The sequence below is a fragment of the Corylus avellana genome, chromosome 8 (assembly GCF_965113065.1).
Source record: "Corylus avellana chromosome 8, dhCorAvel1.hap1.2, whole genome shotgun sequence".
NCBI lineage: Eukaryota > Viridiplantae > Streptophyta > Magnoliopsida > Fagales > Betulaceae > Corylus > Corylus avellana.
The window spans coordinates 13952351-13978023 of record NC_142497.1 but is presented as its reverse complement, the minus strand read 5'-3'; the positions used below and the strand labels follow the sequence as shown (position 1 = coordinate 13978023).

At 33.9% G+C, this 25673-nt stretch overlaps 3 protein-coding genes across 5 annotated transcripts; 2 read left to right on the top strand and 1 right to left on the bottom strand.

Moving 5' to 3' along the window:
* Positions 1–2211: 2211 nt before the first annotated feature.
* LOC132162759 (OVARIAN TUMOR DOMAIN-containing deubiquitinating enzyme 12) lies at positions 2212–12295 on the top strand. Of its 3 annotated transcripts, none has more exons than XM_059572985.2 (14): positions 2212–2456; positions 4294–4439; positions 4539–4871; positions 4973–5145; positions 5795–5868; positions 6078–6132; positions 7433–7507; positions 7625–7698; positions 7787–7835; positions 8252–8290; positions 8605–8689; positions 10486–10542; positions 11955–12040; positions 12139–12295. In XM_059572985.2, coding segments are annotated over exons 2-13 (1098 nt in total). In that variant the 5' UTR covers positions 2212–2456; positions 4294–4438; the 3' UTR covers positions 12038–12040; positions 12139–12295. The 3 variants fall into 3 exon arrangements, with proteins under 3 accessions (XP_059428968.1, XP_059428969.1, XP_059428970.1); XM_059572986.2 differs by having other exon boundaries at positions 2212–2491; XM_059572987.2 differs by lacking the exon at positions 8252–8290 and having other exon boundaries at positions 2215–2456.
* Positions 12296–13238: 943 nt separating this feature from the next.
* LOC132189231 (protein FAR1-RELATED SEQUENCE 5-like) lies at positions 13239–17692 on the top strand. Its single transcript, XM_088518766.1, has 3 exons — positions 13239–13294; positions 13737–15858; positions 17582–17692. The coding sequence occupies exons 1-3, from the start codon at positions 13239–13241 to the stop codon at positions 17690–17692; spliced, it is 2289 nt and encodes a 762-aa protein (XP_088374892.1).
* Positions 17693–20879: 3187 nt separating this feature from the next.
* Positions 20880–21356, bottom strand: LOC132162955 (uncharacterized). Its single transcript, XM_059573163.2, has one exon. The coding sequence runs from the start codon at positions 21354–21356 to the stop codon at positions 20880–20882; it is 477 nt and encodes a 158-aa protein (XP_059429146.2).
* Between the last annotated feature and the right edge of the window lie 4317 nt (positions 21357–25673).

The following is a 25673-nucleotide window of genomic DNA, read 5'->3' as shown; positions in this document are numbered from 1 at the left end:
AAACCGTTGATCTCTCTTATATAGGCCCCCTATCTATAGGCTCACTGGAGAAGGCGCCAAAACCGGAGGTTGTTTCACTAAAACCGGAGCTTTCGCCCTTAATTAATGTCTCCTTCGTAGGCAAATGCTGCGAAGTAATATTTTTGGACAAATTGTTTAGGCAAATGACATTCTACATTGATCACATAAAAATCAGAATATTTTTACATTTAATTAACTACATTTATTAAAAATAATGACACAGCGCCTCGGAATCAACGATTTTGTTATTTTTTTGTTATTTTTTTATTTATATTTTTAACGGAAATGTAAGGATTTTAAAAATAATGAGCCTAAAGTTCATATAGAGCAGAGCAAAAAATTCTTACATCGCAAAACGTAAAGCTTTGCAAAATTATATTTACATTGTACCAATACAGTTAAAGAGCATATATGCTTTGAGCAGACTAAATCTAAGATATGGGTAGTCAAATTTTCTCACAAAATTTATTTAAATCGGTTGTGAGAGATAACCCCTTACACGAAAATATCTAGGCCATGAAAAATAATCGCTCACACCTAATTATTAATTATTGTTCATGAAGACATATCTAGAGAGATGAATTTTCTTATTCAAAAAAAAAAAAAAACACACACACACACATACAAATAAACAATCAGCAAGGAGCAACAACGGCCAAGGAGGAAATAAAAGGCACAACACGGTAAAAGATGGACAGTTGCATAGCGGAGAAGTCAAAATTGCTAATCTAGTCAGAGAACACCTAAAAAAAAAGGGGGAGGAAGAGGGTAGGAGCGGGGAGTAGAAGGGAAAGGGGAAGGGGAGAGGAGGGGGAGAAAATCTCCTCCTCTCAGATCTCAACACAATTCCCTAGGGGTGTCAAAAATAACCGGGAAACCGGAACCGGGACCGGAAAACCGGGAAACCGAAAACCGGGAAACCGGGGACCAGTTCCGGTTCTGGTTGCCAAAAAAAAAAAAAAACCAGGACCCCGATTCCGGTCCCGGTTTTTGGCACCTAGTAAAAACCGGGAAAATCGGAACCGGGACCGGAAAACCGGGAAACCGAAAACCGGGAAACCGGGGACCAGTTCCGGTTCTGGTTGCCAAAAAAAAAAAAAAACCAGGACCCCGATTCCGGTCCCGGTTTTTGGCACCTAGTAAAAACCGGGAAAATCGGAACCGGGTCTTATTTTATTAAATAATATTTATATATTATTATATTATATTATATATATATATATATATATATTTTAATTCTTTTAGTCTTTTACGCAGCGTTTAGAACCTTAGGCAATTAGGTTTCTCACTTTTCCGGTTTTGAAGGTTTTAAAATGATTTTTAGGGTATTTTAAAAAATTTGAATTTTTATTTCTAAGGCTCATATGGGCAAAAACATTGATTTTTTTAAGATTTTTTAGGATTTTTGGGCTTTTTTATGTTTATTTTTTAATTATTTGGAACAATCACAATAAAACCTCTTTAATTTAGACAAAAAGATTAATATCTTTTTCTTAAATGAGCTAACTTATGAAAAAAAATAATTGGCTTATTTTAGGCCCAATACCTAAAATAAGCCCCAAACATTAATTTTTTTCAAAAACCGGTTACCGGACCGGGTAAAACCTGAACCGGCCGGGAACCGGGACCCAGGTTCCGGTTCCGGTTTCCCAAAACCGAGAATCGGGATACTCCGGTTCCGGTTCCGATTTTGGCCAAAAACCGGGAAACCGGACCGGGTTGACATCCCTACAATTCCCTACTTACCCTTTTTTTTTTTCTTACCAAATCTCAACACAATTCTCAATTAAAGAAAAAAAAATGAATAAAGAGAGAAAAGAAAAATGTTTATATTAAAATAATATATAGGTAACAATTTTTGATTTCTTATACATTAAAAAATATTATAAAAACATTTGAAGGTCAGTTAAATATAATAAATTTGGTATGAGTAAGTTTTTATAATTTTTTAAAACTTTTTTGATGTGAGTAAGAAAGAGAATGACAGATAGAAAATGACATATCTGTAGCTAGTGCTCATCGTAACTTACAAATAACTACAATGAATGAGCTGGAGTAATAGTAATTTAAATTTAAATAATAAAAAAAAAGAGTTTAGTGTTTTTGTGAATGAGTCAACGTCAGTGTCATTCAAGATTCGGCCCCCAAGTTATAGCCTCTGAAACACTGACCCAAACCTCGTGACGTTCGTCAGTTTCCGGTTTTGGCCCGTTTCACTCACTCACTAGTCGCTGCTCGCCTTGTTCTCATTAGTGATTATTCTGTGGCGTCTCGAACCCGCTTTCCCAAATACAGATAAACCAAAATTCTTGAATTTATTTATTATAAAAAGAAAACTAATTATATCATTATTTCATCGAAATTCGGAGCTTTTGTCGTTCTGTCTCGATCATCGACAGAAACATGCTCCGGATGTTATTCCATTCGGATCGAAGGTGAATCGCTTTATTCATTTATTAAGATTCGATTGGTATGAGCTTTTTCTTTTTCTTTTTTTTTTTTTTTTTGGTTTTTTTTTTTTTTCTAACTGCGATGTCATGTCGAGCTGAAGATTTGTTTGCTGAAATGTATTGCTCTGTCTGCTTCCCGAGAAAATGTAGGAAGGAATAGTAAAAGTAATGTATCTTTTATATTTTTTCGATTTTCTGGATTCTTGGCTATTTAGGATGAGTTGGAACTTACTTTCAACTGACACTGTTTGGGATTGATTTCGTTTCTCATTCACAAGAAATAAGATTTGTTTGCTGAAATGTAATGCTCTGTTTGCTTCCCGAGAAAATGTAGGAACGAAAAGCGAAAGGAATTCATCTTTTTATTTTTTCGATTTTCTGGATTCTTGGTTATTCAGGATTAATTGGAAGTTTCTTTCAACTGACACTGTTTGGCATTGATTTCGTTTCTCATTCACAAGAAATAAGATTTGTTTGCTGAAATGCAATGCTCTGTTTGCTTCCCGAGAAAATGTAGGGAGGAAAAGCGAAAGGAATTCATCTTTTTATTTTTTTGATTTTCTGGATTCTTGGTTATTCAGGATTAATTGGAAGTTACTTTCAACTGACACTGTTTGGCATTGATTTCGTTTCTCATTCACAAGAAATAAGATTTGTTTGCTGAAATGCAGTGCTCTGTTTGCTTCCCAAGAAAATGTAGGAAGGAAAAGCAAAAGGAATTCATCTTTTTATTTTTTCGATTTTCTGGATTCTTGGTTAATTAGGATTAGTTGGAAGTTACTTTCAACTGACACTGTTTGGCATTGATTTCGTTTCTCATTCACAAGAAATAAGATTTGTTTGCTGAAATGCAATGCTCTGTTTGCTTCCCAAGAAAATGTAGGAAGGAAAAGCAAAAGGAATTCATCTTTTTATTCTTTCGATTTTTTGGATTCTTGGTTATTCAGGATTAGTTAGAAGTTACTTTCAACTGGCACTGTTTGGCATTGATTTCATTTCTCATTCACAAGAAATAAAAGCGAGAAATTATTTAAGCATTTTTTTTTTTGAAAATTGTTCGTTTCTGTTTCATTTCAATTTTCGTTTGCAATGGAGGTCGTTTATGCTTGTACTTTTATTTTTATTTTAATTTTTATAAGGGCATGTCGGGATAGAAATGCGAGAGCTCCATTTCAATTTCTGAACCAGTAATTTGCTTTTAGTGGTTCATTCAACCCACGGATCTGTATATGATATTTCTGTTTTAAGTTCCTATCGGTTTATTTTTATTTTTTATTTTTTTAATATATTTTTTTTTATTGCTCTTGAAAAAAAAGGTTCCTAATGCTTTTCGTTTCTTAATAGTGTCTTAATGTTTTTTAATACGGTAGAACTTGTGCGTATAGATAGGTAATATGGCTGTGTTTTTCATCTTAATGATGTTTATTATTTGCAAAAGTTCATCTAAAATTATTATCCATTAGCTGCAATGAATCCAACTATTGTGAATTTTTTTTTGGTTTATGTGTATAAGCAAGCACATAACCATGCATGCCCGATTGCGCATATATGGATTATAATCGATCAACTTGTGTAATTTTGCTGAATACTTTTCACCTGATGAAATCTTGGAATGCTTAGGATCAGGTCTCTATATGATGTACTCATCTTTTTCACAATCATAAAGGTTTCCTAGAACCTCTTGCTTTGAGCAAACAGATTATATAGTTCATTTTTCATACAATTTTCTTCATGGACATTCCTGTTTGACAGATACTTTCATTTTGGATTTAAGATTGAATTTATTAGTATTTTTGAATGTGTGTGTGATTACTTCCTGCAGATAAAAAATCATCTTGTCTTTCCTGAGACGCCAAAAAGAAGAGAATTGCATATGGATCTTACAATCTGTTCGTAAATAATTTTGTTTTAGAGAGCAAAGATGTCGATGGTGCAACTTATGACGGATTAACCATTGCTTTTGAATAAGTAAAATTGCTTTCTTAAGCTCTAATTACCAAGATTTTTCCTGGGATTAGATCTTTTTGGCTGGAGTAAACACATTCTGAGCTAAGAATTTGTATGTAGTGCAAATGATTTCATATGAACAAGATTCTGACATTGTTCGGTGGGGTCTTCAGCTATTTGACAATGATCCATATTCTAGTTGTGGATATTATGGCACAATTATGCCGGATGACGTGGATTATTATCATGGACAGTATTTAGAGGAAGATAATTATGATACAGAATGTAGCAACGTAGAAAATGATGAGCTTATTGCTCAAGCTCTTCAAGAAGAACTATCGCAACTTGCTCTTGCAGAAGCACCGGGATCTTCAGATGAAGAATTGGAGCATTTGCAACTATCTGCTTTCTCACAAGGTTGCCTTGGTCAATCTATGGGAAACTATGGCTCTGGTATTGCTAAGTTCAATAATTTTAAACTAAGTACCTTCGTAGTTTAGTAGGTTGTGTGCCTCGCTGTTGCGTTTTGTGTTTATATTGGTCATAAATTTTAGGGCAGGAGTGTGGCCAGGAAGAGGCTGATGATACGGGACCTTCTACTTCATGTTCAAGCCCTGACCAAAAGTCCTACTGTGGGGATGAGTGTTCATATTCATTAGAGTTGACAGATGAGTATGCTCTTGATGGAGAAGTGGGAAAAAGGTTGAATCAGATGGTTCCTGTTCCTGTAAGTATAGCGTCAAAAATGTTCTAAGCATTGTATTAATTTTGCCCTTTTCTCCTGAGAATATTTGAGGACTTCATCAGCCTTTCAACATATGCTACTGCTGATATTTTGAATTATGTATTTAGTGCCTCATGTTATGTAAAGAGTCTTTTGGCGTCATATGTAGATTTTAGTTTAGCTACTAAGGTTTGACCAGTTGTGGGTGTTTTATTGTGTTGATTTCACTTAGGACTCTGGATAGTATTACACTGTTGTAGTGTATCTGTTAAGTTTAATGACCATATTGTAGAATGTTGACAGTTGACTCGTAGGTTATATTTATTTATTTAGATTAAATGGCATCTCCATTCCCCATAAATAAGGGTTGTAGAGGAGTCACAGATTTAATTCCTTTTGGTTGTGTGAATTGTATTTACCTAAGTGGAGCAAAAAAAAAGTTTAGACCTTTCCTTGGATGAATTGCATGTATCAACTTCCGTCTTTTCGAAAGTGTTTAGACTTTTTATTCTTTTTCTTAATCGCAGGGGAGTCATTGACTACTTGATAGTGACTTAACTTCTTGTTTTTTTGGGTCCCGTAGATAGACAATTGATATTGACATACTCAACAGGCTGTTTATAGTTTATACCAAGTCTTATGTTTGTTGCAGCATGTACCAAGAATCAATGGGGAAATACCTTCAGTTGATGAAGCAACATTAGATCATCAAAGGCTACTTGACAGGTATTGTGCCTTTGTTATATGGATGCTTGCTTCTTATTTTCCCTCCTCTCTGTGTCTCTCTCTTCCTCCTTTTTTTTTTTTTTTTGTTTTTTTTTTCTTCTGAACTTTTAGAAGCTTCTTGTGTCTAGCTTTGTAGATGGGATTTTCTATGCAAAACTAATTTATAATACTTGATGCTGGAAATATTTTCCCCCTTCTCTTCTTTGTAGATTGCAGTTGTATGATTTATTTGAGCATAAAGTTCAAGGAGATGGTAACTGTCAGGTTAGCTTGTTCTGCTCATAGTATGCATGCTGTAGATTGTAAGTTGTTGTGATGTATGTCTGATATTAGTGAAGCCTTTGTTTACATTGCCTTATGAAAGTAACATGGTTAGTTATATTTCTCAACTTCTATATATATATATTTTTTTCTGCAAGTATTTTTGAATTTTTATACAAGAATATTAAGAATTCTTAATTCTTTCAATTGGGCTTTTGATAAATGTAAGCTAATGTTCTGAGTTCTGTTTTGCTCTCATTCTCATCATTGGTCTGATTATTGGTATTTTTACATTTCTTATTACAAATTGATGATTTTTTTTTTCATCAGCATCAATAACTTTACAAATAAGCATTCTAAAAACTAATTGCATTTATCTTTTAAGTCTTATAAAAGAAGTGATTTTTCCTTTATACTATTCTTGTTCGTATGAGTGTAAAATCCTGAATGATATAAGCTGTTGGACTTTGTGGTTACAGAGGAAATCAAAGGTTTCTCGGGAAGGTTTCATGATATAAAAATGGGAATTCACTGAAAATTCCTTGAGTTTAGAGGGGGTGGACCCCTTCACTCTCTCAAAGGGAGGCAGTTGGGGGTGGAGATCCACGCTCGGAGACCCTCCCTTTGTGGAGTTGCGGCCCCCGGGGGGGGGGGCGGCGGCGTTCACTCCCACCCTCTCTATTCATTTTTCTTTCTTCTCTCTATTTTTTTTTTTTTTTTTTTGGGATATAAATGATATTGTTTTTGAAATTTGTTTTTAAATCTGACATGTTACGCATTACACACGTGGCCTTATGCTATTGGTCTTACATGGGAAACATGACATCTGGCTGAAGTTTTGTCAAAAAATTGACAGGAATGACTAATTTGTAGGAAACTATGACTAATAAGGGTCCTAATTTGGCAAAAGCAAGGAATTTGAAAATTTTCTTATTGCTTTCATATGAACCGCAGTTCATATCTGTATGAAATGTTATATGGTTTTGTTCCCATGGCTTTAAATGAGGACTGGTTATAGTTTCTACTTTGCTGTCATTTTTATCCACCTAACTATGTCCTTAAGGTGGTTGATTAACTTAGATTATGTTTACGATTCACTTCTAGGATCATCAGCCCCATTGGTGGTTTATTAATTAAATTTAACCAGTAATATTTCAGAACAATGCATGTCTACCAAAATACAGTACTCTTGATTTTACATAGGCCAAATCTGTGGTTCATTTTAAGCCTATTGTAGTGAAAGCTGAACTCTCTATTCTACTTGATAACTTCACGTGCCTCATTAGTTCCATTATATTCCCAGTTTCGTGCTATATCAGATCAATTTTATCGAACTCCTGAGCACCACAACTTTGTGAGAGAGCAAGTTATAAATCAGGTTAGCCATCTTTTCCTGCATTATGGTCCGAATATTTGTTTTGAACCATGAGTTAGAGTTTATTAGGTGCAGTTATTGTTGTGATGTGTATTTCATTGCAATATTTTGAATGATCAGCTAAACTCTCACCCGGATATATATGAGGGATATGTTCCCATGGCTTATGGTGACTATTTGGAGAAGATGTCCAAGTACTTTTCTACTTCTTTTAGTTGACCTAATAAGTTAATTTTGGGGTATATTTTGACATTGCATTCGCTATCATTTGGATGAAAATAGGAGTGGTGAATGGGGTGATCATGTCACTTTACAGGCTGCTGCAGATTTGGTATGCTTTACTGACACTTTTTCTTCCTTTTCGTCTTTGTTTTCCTGTATAAATATTACAATTGATTTAGCTTGCATTGTTTTACTTTTGTTCTGTCAACTTTATTGGAAATCAATATTGCAAAGTGTTAAAATTGGGTCTCAAATGGCTTTAGATCAATGGTCGCCATTTTTATTGTGCATTGCTTCTGCATTTATGACGGCTATTTATAGGTGAGTTTTTGAAGGAGCATTATAACCTAATTATGAGGCATTGATCTCAAACCCTGCTCTCGATCATTTTGTCTAAGCCATCGATCTTAAACTCCACATTTTTTTAAACATCTTTGGTGGTCAGGTTGGGGTGGGGAAGAGGGGGTTGGAGTAGTTCAATCCCTTTTCTGGTCAGCTGTTAAAACTAAATGTATTCTTGTTCAGGATGCTGCACCCAAAGCGCATATGAGGAAATCACCTCTGGTGGGTGATAGAAGCCTCTTATCAGACTTGATCTTATAACCTTGCACTTGGGTTTGTTTTGGAAGTTGATTTGCCTTGTCGGGCTTGCTGTATATGTGAAATACTATCTGTCCATTCCATACAAATTCCACATGTTTTGCTTGATTAGGTGAAATCATACACTCTCTATAATTAATTCCATCAAATGTTGAATGCATCAAGTATCTAATGGGCTTATATTGCTTTTGGACATACAAGAATTTCTATTATGGGCCTAGTGCTCACTTTTGAGTGTATATTTCTTCTGTTTAATGCACTCAGTGATCTACTTGCAGTATGGTGTCAAAATATTTGTGATAACATCTTTCAAGGACACCTGCTACATTGAAATTCTTCCTAATGTTGAGAGGTCAAAGCGAGGTACTTTTCAAAGAGTTATCAACTTCCAACTGCAAGTGATAGAAACTAGGAATAAATCTATATTGGTGCATTGTTTTAACGATAATATGCGCTGCAACTAATTTATATATCTAATGCTACTTTTTAATATCTTTTACAACAAATTTTTCTCCCCAAGGTGCTTCATCTAGTGGTGATGTATTTGAAGTACAAAAATATGTAAATTGTTTATGGTATTATAGCTGTATGCATGTCAGTGCCTATAATGTTCCTATGGTGACCCCCCACCCCACCCCCAACCACACAAAAAAAAAAAAAAAAAAAAAAAGCAAGAGGAAAAATGCTTTTGAAATGTATTATGGAAGCTGGATAGATATAACTTTAAAACAAAAATCTGAAAAGGAAAAGTGTTTTCTAACCATTGATTTATGACTAAATTTTCAATTTTTTACACAAAAGCATATGTTTTATACTACTATCCATGTCCAAAAATTATAATTTAACTCTAGCACACACACATTTATCTAGTCAACTTTACAGTTCAATTGTACAAAGTTTTCAAGATAATTTTTTTTTTTTTTTTTTGGTTTGAAAAATGACTTCATAGTTGTTGTCTTGCCATGCTTCAACCTATGTTTTCAAAATAAGAAGCAAAGAACATGACTCATGAATCATTATGAAAATTGTAAATTCTAAAAAATTCAAAGTTGTACTAGTTAGGGTCATATAGTCTATTAACTATGTAATATTTATAAATTTCATATAACCATCTAGTTGATGATCATAAATTCCAATATTCCAAGAGTGATATTATTTAAATATTTTCACAAAAATGCAAGGCATACCTTTAGAAATTCAGAGAGAGAGAGAATTTAATATTTTTTCTTATAATTTCTTAGCAATCAAAAATGTAGAAGAGATGTATTAAATATTTTCTCATTTTTATATTATTTATTTTCTCCAAAAAGAAAAAGAGAAAGAAAAGAATGTTGAGAATCAGAGCTTACAAGAAGGAAGAGGTTGGCTTCTTTAGGAGGCTGTGAGGCACGGGCACCCGTTGTTTCTTTTTGCTCTCTTTCTTGAGAGAGAGAGGAGTTTGTTTTCATGCGATTCACCAAAATGAGCATTGGTTTGTATTATTATAGTGAGGGCTGCAATTGCCCTGGAGTCCATGGGTAGGCTTTGGTATCAAGGTAAAACAAAGTTTTTCACCCCTAGATTGAAACACTAGCTTTGCGTTTGTGATTTGCCTTACCTCATCCATATTTGTGGTTCATATTCACCCTAATGGGATATATGTACTTAATGACCTATGCCTTTTACTTGTGAACTTGTATTCTTCATTCATGTATTTTTATTATATGCAGCCATTTTGGTAGATAAAAGAAAGATATCTACTTTTAACTTATATATTCGCTAAAAGAATGCAAATTGTAAAGGACTTGGATGTGTTTATGCTCCATTTATCAAAATGGAAGTCATTTCTGGAGAGGCTTCTTAACTCATAAAAACTTAACTTCCAGTCTGTATAATGGTAGATAAAACAGAAAATCATATCCAATTCCACAAACCAGTTCTTGGTTTGATTGACGTGCCTTGTACTTTCTCCCAAATTTATCAATTCTTGAGTTTAAGTTCAATGGCAACCAATTCGTCTGAGCCATTTTCTTGTGTTTTTCTTTTCTCCATTTTTTATATATTAGTTTCAATTTAGTATTGCCAAATGCCGGAAAGAAAAGAAAAGAAGTGTGTCTCTTTCTTTCTTAACCTTGGTTCTTTATAATGTGCAATGAAATGAGGATGAACTTTTTTTGCAGTAATTTATTTGAGCTTTTGGGCAGAGGTGCACTACAACTCAATATACCCTGAAGGAGGTAAACATCCACATCTATTAGTTTTATATTTTCCATTTCCTAGACATTATTTATGAATAAACTGGAAATATTGAAATTGTTCTACTGGATGCAAGTTGGTATATGCTACTTAAGTAACGAGATTAATCCCAACTATCAGGTCCTGTTGGTCTATGCTCTGAACAAGCAGTTGGGTTTTGTTGGGAAACTACAACTTTTTCAATGTTGCATTAGGGTCATATATGTTGAACGTGATTTTAGAGGGCCAAACCACGGAAATGATTACAGTGCCCTATTGGTTTTTGAGGAAAACTTTAAACACCTGATAACCCAAATCCTGAAATGTCCATAGATTTAATTTATTTATTTCTGGGCATCCATAGATTTAATTAGAATGAAAGAAAGAACTTTTTGGTTAGGTTAGCTGTGAATTGGCTGCCAAGGGAGATGACAGCCAACTCTTTTGTTGGAAGTAAATAAATGAAACAATATTGAAAAGAATTATGAAAAACAAAAGGAAATAAAGAGAGAGGAAAATAAAAAGATAAAGGTTGAAGATTAATCTAATACCTTGAAGGCAGAGTTATTGAAAACTTGCATCCGCCATGGGGAGGACTGGTTTAACACCCTAGCTTATCACACAAACTGTCAATATTTTCAATGGTCTGCTATTACTTAGGTTTAAGTAGTATTTAATCTAAATGTCCTCCTAATAAAATTTTGAAAAACATGTTTTTATTTATATTAAAAAAGACCACCAGAACTCAAATATTGAGTATGTCCTTTACATGAATTAAGACAAGGATCTAGATATGTACCATAGCCTCAAGAAAACCAAATACTGTTTGTTTTGACGCTTTCTCTCACTAAATGAAATAGAGCATAAATTCATATCAGAAGCTTGCAGTTGTATGAAACCCTCTTCATAATTCTCCTAGAATGCCTTACTTCACATAATTCTGTGCACCCAATCTAATGATGATTTTTGATTTGGGTTTATCTTTAGATTTGTCCCGCTTTCTAGCACTGTACAGGATAAACAGAAGAATATATAGGCTTTTATATCTCTAGCAGATTCAGCTCATATACCAATGTGGGGGCCTATATTTGGATTCGTTTGGACAAGTTGAATATACCTTCTTCTAGGCAGCCCCAGATGGTTAGTAAAATAAATAAGATTGATGTTGCCATTGCAAGTTGTACCCTAAAGCTTTATAGAGTTGTTGCGTGTTTCGTGTCATATACCAATGCATGGGATTATAGCAGGCTTAATTCGTGGGTTGTTGACTGTTTGGTACTAGTGATTGGGTTTATCAGTCCCATCAAGATTGTTTTCAGATAAAATCATCTTTCAGGATTAGCCATTTTCTACTCTTTTGCAATGTTCTTAAATTCAGTAATGCTTTGTATATGATGTATGTGGTTTGATACAGACGTGCCAGCATCTGTGATTAAGAAGAAGAAAAGAAGGGGGATGTTTAGAAATAAGCATTTGGAGTCACTGGATCAAGATTGAATGGTAATAATAGACTTCGTCTTTCGTCTGTTATATTTTATTAACCAATACTAAAGATTTGTACAGCTCTCTCATAGCATTTTTGGCTGGGTTCCTTTCAGAGTGGATACCAAAAGGCACAACTACTGCTATGCTTAGGCCTCGTTGTGTACATCTCCTTTCATGTGATTGTGGACCGACCGCATTCTCTCAAACGATTAATGTCTGATGTAAAACTCTTCCTTTCAGCTTGTTACCCTGGGCAGTTGCGCTTAGATAGATTCTGCAATCTGTTTTTTTGTCGACGCTGTTCCAACTTGTGCACAAGTTTTCATAGCTTGCATGTGCCATTTTTTGAGGTCACATGTATGGTTTGGATCTTGGTAATTACCTTAAAAGGCATATTGCTGGCATTTTTATTAAGAATGACTAAAAATGAAAGAAAACCCTTTTAAGAACTTGAAACTAATTGGTGTTTACTGCAACAAGGTTGGCTTTGCTTAATAATGTTCATGCTGTCGAAAGTATCTAGATGTGTCAATTACTGTACACATGATTTAGATAAATGGGTCGCTTTCAATCTTGTTTTTGGAAACATTCTCACAGGATCTTCTATTCTTTCTTCCATTTGGATCAAGAGTGGTAAAGATCCTTCCCTATAGCCTTTTTTCCCTTATTCAATTAAAAAAAAAAAAAAAAAAAGTTCATGCTGTCTGCGTGTGATTATCTAAATTATTTATTGCAGGTTGAGCTTTTCACCATTTTACCCCCATCTCTTCTGTCCCACGACCATTTTTAGCATTTATAAATGAATAATGTTAGAGACTATCTTTTTATCTTCCTAAAGTTGATGTTGCTTTCAAAATCACCATTGGATCAAAATTTAAGTATGATTTATCTACAATTTAATTGTGATTTTAAAAGTCATATCAGCTTTAGAAGGATAAAAAGATAGTTCCTAACATTATTCTTATAAATGGGAGAGGCTTACATACAGTTCTTTTAAACTACCGCAATCTGCGGTAGTTTAAAAGAATGGCTCAGATTTTCCTAAGGGTTAAAGAACCCAAAACTGCAGTGATTTTTTTTATAAAAAAAAAAAAATTGACGGCAAGGAAGATGCCGTTAATACTCCCCAGCCAAACGTTATCTCTCTTCTCTAAAGGTAGAAAACCCAAAAAATTTTTAATCAACGCCGGCCCTACTGAAGACTCCAAAAGCCATGACCTTGAACTCTTTCTTTCCAAGTACAGAGGTAGTCAATCACTCTCCTGACAGGTTAGTATTTGTCGTCATGTTGTGTATAATTTTCTTCATTTTAGAATTTTTTTATGAGATGTATTTTATTATTATTTATTTTTTACAAAAGATTCTCTTTTTTTTTTTTTTTTTTTTTTTTTTTTTTTTTTTCCTGTGTCATATATATACGTTCTACAAAAGATTCATTTACTTTTTCCTATGGAAGGGTTGTATTTGTTTTTTTTTTTTTTTTTTTTTTACCAGAGATTCAGTATTTGGGTGAAAGATTAGTTTTTATCGGTTTTTTTTTTTTTTTTTTTAAACATGCATACTATGACTATAATACTCGCAATGGATTTGTTTTTTGAGATATTTTGCAACACACAATGACTATGGTTTGTGATTACAATGACTATAAAATATGCATACAATGACTATAAGACTCATAATGACTATGGTTTGTGATTTATTTTTCGAATAGTTACACGGAAGAGACGAACAAGAACATTGATCAAAATGTGGTTACAGATTATATGCCAAAGGTAGGCATTGAGTTTGGTTCAGAACAAGAGGCATACGACTTTTATAATGAGTATGGACGAGATTGTGGATTTAGTATTCGTAAAGATTGGTGTAATAAAAGAAAGGTAGATGGTGTGGTGACTTCAAGACAATTTGTATGCTGTAAACAAGGATTTAAAGTTGAATGGGAGAGAGATGGTCAAAAAACACATGAGCGAGCTGAAACAAGGACAGGTTGCCAAGCACATATGAAAATTCGACTTGGTAAGAATAATGAAAAATATTATATACATAGTTTTGAACTCAATCATAATCATGCTCTTCATGTTTCACAATGTGCTCACATGATGCCATCACAAAGGAAGATCTCACAAGTACACGCATTGGAAATCGATTTGGCTGAAGATAGTGGTATAAAATTGAAAGATTCGTATGAGCTTATGGGTAGGCAAGCCGGTGGAAGAGATGTTCTTGGTTACACCAAGCAAGATCAAAAGAATTACCTTCACAGTAAACGACAACGAGAGTTGAAATATGGCGAGTTAGGAGGTTTACTTAAATACTTTGAAAAGAAAAAGCGAGAGAATTTCTCATTTTATTATGCATTACAATTGGATGCAGAAGAACAGATAACAAATATTTTTTGGGCAGATGCGCAAATGATTATTGATTATAAGTTATTTGGTGATGTAGTTTCTTTTGATACGACATATAGAACTAATAAGGAGTATCGACCGCTTGCAATGTTTGTTGGGTTTAATCATCATAGAGAGGTTGTGATATTTGGGGCTGCACTTTTGTACGATGAAACTATAGAGTCCTTCCGATGGTTGTTTGAAACTTTCTTTGAGTCAATGTCGGGGAAAAAGCCAAATACAATCTTTACCGATCAAGATCCTGCAATGGCAAAAGCTATATCATTGGTGATGCCTAATACTTACCATCGATTGTGTACGTGGCATTTAATGCAAAATGCTTTGAAACATATTGGTCATTTGTTAAGAAATGAGAATGGGTTTAAAAGTGATCTCCATGCATGTTTTAAAGTTTGGGAAGATAAAGATGAGTTGCTCATTGCTTGGGATGCTATGCTTCATAAGTACAATGTACGTGAAAATTCTTGGCTACAACGTTTATTTGAAGTGAAAGAGAAATGGGCTAAAGCATATGTCAAGATGTCTTTTTCTGCAGGAATAAATTCTACACAATTAAGTGAAAGTTTGAACTCTGGGTTGAAGAATTATTTACAGTCAGATTATGATATTGTAAAGTTCTTCACACATTTTGAAAGATTACTTAATGATAAGCGTTACAAGGAATTGTTGGCGGAGTATAACTTAAGACAGAAGTTACCAAAAATTAAGATGTCATCACCTATGTTGGTAGAAGCAGCAAAGATTTATACTTCTCGACCATTTTTGAAGTTTCAAAAGCAATATGAAGAGTTCCAAGGAGCTTATGTTAAGGAGCATGTGGAAAGAAACTCATCTCATGAATATATAGTGTCATTTTATGATAAGCCTCAGGATCGTAGAGTCATTTGGAATTCTTTAGAAAACAATGTTTCATGTAGTTGTAGAAAGTTTGAGAGATGTGGAATTTTGTGTGGTCATGCTTTAAAAATTCTTGATGTTATGAATATCAAGGTACTTCCAGAGAAGTACATCCTTAAGAGGTGGACCAAAAATGCAAGGAATGAGATCGTGCAAGACTTCAATGGACATGAAATAATAATAGACACTAATTTAGAAGTCACAAATCGATATAGGTCTTTGTGCCCCATGTATGTCAAGCTTATCAGTCGAGCAGCTGAATGTGAAGAAGCATACAATATAGCATTGGAAAACTATGCTGAGTTAAGCAAAAAGATTGAAGATGTAATGAGAAAGAAGTTTGATCCTAGCCAAGTTGAAAATTCTGAAGAAAATCCATTAGATGAGATGGCAATCACAAGTGCTAAAGGCATAAAAAAGATGCAAGGTTGCAAGGGAAGACGTCGAATTAAAAGTTGTACTGAAGTAGCTAAAAAAAAGAAGAAAAGTATCAACAATCTTCCCCCACAAGCAAATCAGTATATACATGTAAGTCTTACAACTTTATGTTAAGTTTCACATTTATAAACTTTATATTATGTTTCACATTTATACATGTTACGTACTTATTTAATATGAGTTTCATTTATTAATGAGTGTGTAACTAAAATAGGGTCAGTGTACAACTTCATCGATGCATAGAGTGGATAGTTCTAATCCTTTGTCATATTGTCATTCAAACCAGGTACCGATATTCACCTTTTTTTCTTATGTCTTTCTTTCATTTCAATTGATTTTATTTGAATGTTTATTCAAGGCATATATAATGTTGGTGCTAATAACTATTGTAATTATTAATTCATTTGAAAAATTGCAGGATATTGCGAGTAGTTCAACTCTCCTTACAAGTTTGGACATCCATGACATGACTCTGCTGAATTTTTTTTCCTAGCCATTAGTTGGTGTTAAGGTAGAGCTCGCTCTTTTTGTTGGTGTAGAGCTCTTTTTGTAATTTGTAATGGATTGCAACATGGGTAGAGTTTTTGAGGTTGGTGAATTTTTTTCCCTAACCATTAGTTGGTGTTAAGGTATAGCTCTTTTTGTCAGTGTAGAGCTTTTGAGGTTGGTTTATTTCTTTTTGAAATTTCAAGAATGGTCTGTTGTTAAGTTAGAGCTCATTTTGTCAGTGTAATTTCAAGAATGGTCAGTACTAGCTAATAGTTCCAATTCTAAAACTACAACATTATTTCTCTATGACAGAAATTATGATCATTTTATGTTTAGAGTTATTTTCCTTCTTAGTGTGAACTTTAAAGTGATGCACTGTTACAAAAAAAAATAATAATAAAAAATAAAAAATAAAAACGAAAAAGAAAAAAAGAAGAAGAGTGATGCACTAAAGTCATTCTTGTTTAACACTTAGTAATCCAACCAGTGATATGCAACGGTAGGAGGTGCTTCCTCATGCTTCCGGATTCAGTTTGCAACCTGAAATATAATTGAAGTGCACAAATTGTGTGGGCAAATTCATCTTTACAACCAAACTTGGTCTAACTATATCTGAAAGAACCAGAAGTAGTCATACATGCCAACAACAATTCTAGAAAATTTATCATAATCCAGGGAATGTGCCAAATTACAATTAACATATTTATGGAATTAATTGAATTTCTTTACAACTCAAAATGACAAAAAAATTTTTTTTAAAAAAAACAACCATAAAATGGCCCAAAAACATAAAATTCGCAATGCACATCAATCTCACCGGATGCATCGCGGCCAACATTGCAGACTTCCTAATTAGAGCTCTTTCGGAGCAGCCTAATTTTGACCAAAAATGCATCACACACAGATATTTGCTACTGCTAGGCAGCTGCAAATTCAAACTAATGGGTCACACTCACACAGGGAGTTGATTGAAAATTTGAATTTTGAAAATGAAAAGAGAGTAGGAAGGAAAGAGTAGGACATGGGGTGTTTGTTTGAAGTCCTAAATGAAATGAGGACGAAGGCTCTGTCTGGCGCTGCAAACAAAACCAAATTTCCAATGCACCATCATCATTCATAATGGCAAGACATGCCAAAATCAACCAAAACAGTGTGGCCCATCTCCCATTGCGCTCTTCACTGTGCACCTTATTGGCTTATTGCACGACTGGCCAACATTGCAGACTTCTGGGCAGAGGCGAGGACTCCATTTTTGGGTAGAGTTGTTGCGCCACAATCCCTAAGAAATCCCAGGTCTATCAATATTGGGGTTTTCTACCCATAGCGACAACGGGATTGGAAGCATAAGAAAGGTCACCGTCGTTTAAGGGCTGCCGGCGTCGACAAGCATCGAGAGGCTGAAGATTTCATCGATTTTGGGTTTTTCTACCCATAGAGCACCAGAGAACAGAAAGAGAGAGAATTCAGAGAAGTTTTGGAGACGAGAGAGATGCGAGTTAACGGGCATCTTCGTCAACAAGCACCGAGAGGCTGGAGATTTTGTCGATTTTGGGCTTTTCTACCCATAGCACACCAGAGAACAGAGAGACAGAACTCACAGAAGTTTTGGGGAAGAGGGAGATAACGTTTGGCTGGGGAGTATTAACGGCATCTTCCTTGCCGTCAATTTTTTTTTTTTTATAAAAAAAATCACTGTAGTTTTGGGTTCTTTAACCCTTAGGAAAATCTGAGCCGTTCTTTTAAACTACCGCAGATTGCGGTAGTTTAAAAGAACTGTATGTAAGCCTCTCCCCTTATAAATAATACAATGGCTTGTCTTGATTGCATTACTTAATAATCAACACATTCCTGGATGATGTTTGTTGCTGAGCCGACAATGTTAATAATTGGGATTCGCCCACCCAACTGATAACCATCCATCAAAATGCCCAATTGAGTGCTATAGCTTGGCTTTCGACTTGATTGGTTGATCGGGTCCGTTTTCGAGTTTGATTATTCCCCAAAACCACAACATTTTTAGTTTTGGGTCAAGTACCTTTTAGTTTTTTTTTTTTTTTTTGGTTTAACACCTTTATTTTTTTGACTCTTCGATTTCATTTTGATAATAGATAATAATCCTTAAAAACAGAGATGGTACCTCCGTCTAACTTCTGTCCAAAAATTGACGGAAATTCATGTCATCATCCTTAAAAAATTGACATGTGTTCATATACCTAATTAAAAATAAAATAAAAAATAAAAAAATGAAAAAAGAGAAAATTTGTGGTTTGAGCCACCCACCCCTATTTTGCCCTAAGGGGTGGCGGGAGCTACCTCTAGCCGGTTTGGGGGTGGCCGAACAACCCCCAAACTTGCAAAATGGCCGCCTCCGTTTGGCTTGGGGTGGTTCGGCCACCCTCAAAGGCCAACCCTAAAAATTTCTTTTTTTAATTGGCCTTTTGGAGGTGGCCGAAACAATGCCAAGCCAAATTGTGGTGGCCGAGCCACTCTCCTTCAATATAGTCTATAAAAGTGACATGCGTCAATTTTTTTTTAATAACATGTAGTTTTTAATAAAATTTATTTAAACTTTGTCCCAACTATTAAAAAAGCATGTGCATCTCACATATTCATGGGACATATGTCATTTTTATAGGTTCGGTTGAAGGAAATTACTCCAATCTAATTTGGAAGAAAACTTTTCCACTCCCAATAGCGTTGGGGGTGGTTTCGGCCACAAGTTGGGGAACTGGCCAAATGTGGCTCCAGCCAACCCCATGGGGGTGGCCGGCCACCCCTTAGGGCAAAATGGGGAGGCTCGAGCCACCATTTTTTCTTTTCTTTTCATTTTTTTTTTTTTTTTTCCTCAGTTGACAATGTCCACATATCCCCCTCAAACTACCATCTAATTGATAATATCCGCAAACTACCAAAACATCGTCAATATCCCCAAATGAGAAACTACCCTTAGTAATTTTTTTTTTTTTTAAAAAAAAAATACTAAAACTTATATAGAAAAAAAAAAAAAAAAAATCTAAGGAGGGGCCAAATTTAATAATAATAAAAATTCATTTTTATAAGAAAAAAATTAAAAAAAATTCGATTTTTGTTTTATAAAAATTAAAAATGTTCGTTTTTCGTTTTATTTTATAATTTTTTTAAAATAAAAACTTCCGTTTAAAAGAAATGGAATTTACTTTTACAAAAATAAAATTTTTCATTTTTTAAATCAGATTTTTTTTAAAAAAAAATTGTACTTTTTTAAAATAAAAATTTCCATTTGAAAAAAATTAAAATTTTCATTTAAAAAAAAATCGTTTTTTTTTTTTTAATTTTTTATTTTTTATAAATAAATTATTTTTTTATTAAAATTTTTTCTTTTTTATTATTATTTTTTTTAAAAAAAATTATTATTTTTTTCTCGAATTTATAGGGGTATTTTTATCTTAGTGAGAAATACATAGGGATATTTTTATCTTTTTACTAGCATTGTAGGACATTGATAATGTTTTGGTAGTTTATGGGAGATATTGTCACAATTGAAGGTTTGGAGGGGACATTATCAATTGAGTGGTAGTTTGAGGGAGTAGGTGGACTTTAGCCTTTATTTAAGTATATGGACACATGTTGCTTTTTTAGGGGTGTTAACGTGGATTTTTGTCAAACTTTGGACGAAAGTTAAATGGAGGTACCATCTCCATTTTTAACCATTCTCGAGATACCATATGTGGTACAAAATGAAACTGAGGGACCAACAAATAAAGTTGTTAAACCATAAGGGGCAAAAAAGTATTTAACTTTTAAATTTTTTACCATCATAACACCCCAAAAGATGGAAATGTTCTACAACTTTTCTACGTCTTTTTGAATTTTATTTTTTAGACCGTAGTTTTTTAATTTGGCTAATTCAAGACATGAGTTTACAAAGATTTTAAATATAAGACTTTGTCCATTTTCATTCAAATAAATAACAAAAATTATATGAAATCACACATGCACATTGTAGAGGGATAGAGTTTTCCTCCAAATTGGGTTGGAAAAACTTCCTCTAACTCAATCTATAAATTAACATGTGTCATTTGAATATGTGAGATGCACATATTTTTTTACTAGCAAGGACAAAGTTAGAATAAATAATATTAAAAATTCATGTGCATATCACATGTTATTAAAAAAAAAGACACGTGTTAATTTTATAGACTAGATTGAAAGAAGTTCATCTAATCCAGTTTGGAGGAAAACTTTGTCTATTGTAGAGTAAGCGGATATATACATTTTGACAAAAATTAATAAACCTTAAGGGGATTCGAGTGGCAACTCAACCCTTAATGAACCGAAAATTACGCCGTATATGTAACAAGGACTAAATGAATGAAACTTATTCTAAAATCTTCACACGTGTTATTGTTGAAATCTTGTGAAAAATTAAAAATAAAATATATGTTGTATAACATTTGAATCGATTTTTCTTTCCAACCAGAAATGAAGCTTCTTTTGATCTTTCTCAACCCAACCCACCCCCAAGAAGAAAAAAACAACAAAAAAAAGGAAGGAAGAAAGATGAATCAAGTTTTACATAATTAGCGATAAACTACAAGTTAAGAAGTACATTGAGGTGTAAAATAAATTTTCAATAAGCACTCTTACTTTTGATCTTTCTCCTCAATCTCTGTTACCGATTGCAACATGGCGATCTCATTGGCAGAAAATTCTAAATCAAAGTTTGCAATCAAATCAAATTCAAAAGGCGGCAACACTGGCTCAGGCCTTGAAAACACTAACTTATTTTCATGCACGCGAGTCTGAGCCTTGCAAGGAAAGTCCGAGATACCTAAACGCGGATAGGTGGAAGTAGTGGAAACGACACCATTTCCCGTGGCAGCGACAATGGATGGCTCGGCCTGGCGTAAGAGCCATTCTATGGTCTCGCCGTCGGTTTTGTAACCGAGCTCACGAGTAAGCTGGAACACACGGGCAGCACATAATGGCGGCAACCGGATACGGCGGTCTCGGCCATTTACCTTGGAATGGCGGTCTTTTGCTTTTGGGACGCTTGAGGATTGGGCGGTGGTTTCAGATTTGGGTTTGGGTTGCTTGATTGAGGTGCTAGAGAGTGTCATTTCCAAATTCATTTTCTTTCAAAAACAGGACTTTTAGGCTTTCTCTATATAATATGAGTAACGCCTCTCTTCTCGGTGTAAAATGAGAAGTAATATTATTTTGAAAGACAAAATTTACAGTATTATTTTACACTAAATAGAATGAAATGGAGAGAGAGAGAGAGTTTTAAATGTTGTTTGTTTTTGCATAATTGAAACTGACACTTTCTGTTAGGGGAAATCTGTGTGTATTCAGTTTGACATGCGCCTTCAAATCTTAAATGTTTTTACGTAACGCTAGTGGTGACGAGAGCCATTGGATTGGGAACTTGGAAAAAGCAGGGTTGAATCCAACGGTTAGTAAGTTCAGATGCTTATTAGGAAGGCCAATGGTATTAATTTGCTTTGGGTACTGCAAATAGAAATGGACAAATTAATGTATTACTTGTGTTGATGAGGCTCTTGCTTCATTTGAACCTAATTTTTCATATATTAATACAGCCACCCTCTAATGTGCATTTAAGACCCTACTTTGTTGTCAATAATAAAGTTTGCCACCATAATTAATGTACACTGACTCTCTTAAAATCAATAATCATGATGGTGTAAAAATGATCAATTCTCATTTCACTAAGGACATAAATTTCCTCTAAATCAGTTTGCAGAAAATATTTTCTAACCCATTTAAAATAGTGTAAAATGTCTATAAACATTTAAAACGCATATTAAATTTAGTTTAAGTTAGTAAATTGCTATTAATGACGTTAAGAATTTAATGTGCGTTTTAAATGTTTATAAACACTTGCACTATTTTAAGAGTAATTCTAGGAAGCCTACTTGTATCTTACTTGTGTCCTACTAAGAATGATGTGACTATTAAATTCACCATTGAGCTTTTGGTTGATCATTATTGAGTTTTGATCCAAGAGTGATTTTAATAGCCACATCATTTTTAGTAGGACACAAGTAGGCCATTTAGAATTACTCCTATTTTAAATAGGTTGGAGAATATTTTTTCCAGACTAGTTTGAAGGAAATTTATGTCCATTAAGTAATTAGTTTAATTCTTTTACAACTTTCAAAATCAGACAATATTTCAAATCTATCGCACTTGTTTAAAAATCTCATTACATACACATCTTTCAACTCACACTCACCTTTCCCGTATACGAAATAAAACAAAATTATATAATCTAAGACTTCCTTTATTTTGGCATAAAATAATTTTTGAAAAAATATATATATATATATATATATATATTGATATTTGATGCAATGAAAAATAATAGCCTACCGAAAATATTGCGGTTTGACCGAAAAAGGTTCTTTAGTTCCGTAAAATGATTTCATTTTTTTTTAAAAAATTGTAAATAATTTTTCGCGTGAGTTTGAGCTTTTTATTGTCAAATCGCCGTAATTTACCGGACCATCGTCAGAACTTAAATTTGTAGGTTAATTTAAAATATATATATATATATATATATATATATATGTTGTGTGTACAAATTAATTTATATATGTTAATATGATTGAATGAAAATAAAAATAAAATAAAATAAAATAAAAATTTGTGATTTTTCATATGTGCCAAATGAACGGAAAACATTTTACTCGAAAAACACTACGTGCACTTTATGAATATGCCTCTTCAAATATTATAGTGTTTAAGAAGATAGCTAAAATAAATACATGTGAAATGTGGAAAGTAAGGGGTACGTAAAGGAGAGAGGACATGACCAAGTGGTTATGCAGCAACACAATTCTTCTCCGTATAACCATTCCTTCATGGCAGTGTTGCATTGATTATAGTACACCGTCATCAAGAACCCTATGAAATTGCCATGAGCTCCCTTAAGCATAAGTATCGAAGGACCTCTAGTGCAATATTGGTGCCTTCGTGAATCATAATAGCAAGTAATGCAGTCTTTTTGTGTCCAAAAATATCAATAATAAAAAGAACCACTCGTAATAGAATGAATCCTTGTCGGATAGGGATAGAGGGTGTTGAACCTCAAGGACTGTAGGATGTTGTTATCAAGCTTTTTAAGATAAAATATAACTTAATGTAAATGAGATTGATTTGATTTTGTTTATAACTAAATTAAATGCATAAAAGTAAAGACATAAAAGTAAAGATATTAGTGATGAGAGAAAGAATAGAGGATTGATTTTACCACTAACCGCATAACAATGGTCAATCATAAATTAATAAGGAAATTCATACTATTGTTGTGCCGAATACTCCTAAATTAATAGGCGAATATTTGGTATGTTTTAACTCACAAGTGCACAAGATTAAACGATAATATAGTGCGACAAATTAATACGAGATCATTCCCACAAGGATTGTTGATTTTGCTTATAATTGATTTTCTAAATTAAATATCAAGATTGTCACGAAATTGATATGTTGAAAAAGAAATAAAGATAAATGGAAGGGTAGGGCTTTGATATCCACCACTAATCATACTCATTTAATATAACAATATGCCAATGTTCCAATCATATCAAGATTAATTAATGTTTGCCGTTGCCGGGGTATTTGGCACAACAAAAACTTCTTGTGCCAAATACACACCTAAATTAATAGGTAAATACTTGATACGTTTTACTTGCAAGTGCACAAGATCAATCGATAATAGAGCAGGCAAATATGAGATCATTCTCACGAGGATTGATAAATTATGTTTAGAAGTAATTTCCTATTTAATTAACAAATAAAATTCAATTGTCATGATTGAATTAAAATAAAGAAATAAAATAAAAAGATAAACTAAAACTAAAAAGGATTAGGGTTTTGATATCCACCATTAATCAGAATAATTAAGATAACAATATGCTAATGCGCCAATCATACCGGTATATTTAATGTTTGTCAACCTAAGGGCATGGGTGTATACTCCTTAAGCTATAGATTTTCCTAAGAAACGAATTAGGCAAGGGTGTATACTTTAATTCTTTTCTTTCTCAAAAGATTTAGCATGAGTGTATACTAAGTTGTTATTTAAGAAAGTATAAATCTGTGAAAATCGACAAACACATGAGGCCTAGGGCATAGGTGTATACTCCCGGTTCCCCATTTTGATTAACCCAAGAACTCGGTATGAGATTCTTTTGTTACTTTATTAAACCCAGGACTTGGTCATCCAAATTGATTTAATTAACTAATTCATACCACATGTATATGTTGATCAGGCAAACACATATGAGGAATTCAATAAAACAGGAATTAATCAAGTTAAATACACCAAAATATAATTGTAGCAAAGACACCAATATTGAAATCCTAAAAAGATATGATTAGGGCTTCAATCTAGCCCCAATTAAAATATAAACTACATAACAAAATAAAAGGTGGAAGAGAAGAAAAACCCAAACTCCTCTTGATCTAGCCTTCAGTTCCTTTCCAGAGCTTGTGCCTCTTTCTCCACGCCTTTTTCCTAGAAGCTACGAGGTCTATTTATAGGCCTAAAGAAATCCTAGAACCCCTAGTAAACCTAGAAAATTCATAGGGTTTAGTCCTATTACAAGTGGGACTTGGATACCCTAATATGGAAGGAAAAGGAATGCTGGCCGCAGCTGACTGTTCTCCAGCGCACGGGTGCGATCGATCGCAGCCCGAGTGCTCTCGATCGCAAGTCTGCGATTGAGTCTCCTTGTGTGTGCATGAGCGCAAGGCTGCACTCGCTCATTTGGACCTCTCTGGAAGTGCGCTCGATCGCAGGTCCACTGCGATCGATCGCACTACCCGAATGCTTTTGCTTGCTTCAAATCTTCTAGCTTTTTCCCAATTTTGTCCTTTAAGCCCAATACTTCTAGGAATACTTTCTTTTCTTACAAACACCTATAAAACAAAGAAAATACAAAAAGGAAATAAAATAGCACAAACTAACAAAACTAAGGATTTAACAAATGTAAGTTAAGGGCTAAAATATGAATATTTTGGCACTTAACAGGAGAGTGTTTTGATCAATTTGGAGGTGACCTAGACCTAGACAAGCTACTTGAGCATGCTGATACTTCTAATGAGCTAAGTCTTGGTGATCCGTTGGAAGAGGGCTTTGCTCAATCTGAATACGATCTAGATCTTGACAAGTTCCTTGACCAAGCTAATACTTCCAATGAGCTGAGTCTGGAGAATCCCTTGGAAGAGTGTTTTGCTCAATTTGAGTGTGATCTGGACCTTGACATGATACGTGAGCAAGCTAAAGCCTTAGGGGATTCCACTCTTGAAAACAACAATGTAGAGGAAGAGAAAAAGGAGCACTAGGAGCAAGTTGAGCACCGGGAGCAAATTGTGCTCCCAAATCTGTCCAATGATACGGAAGTGAGTACTGA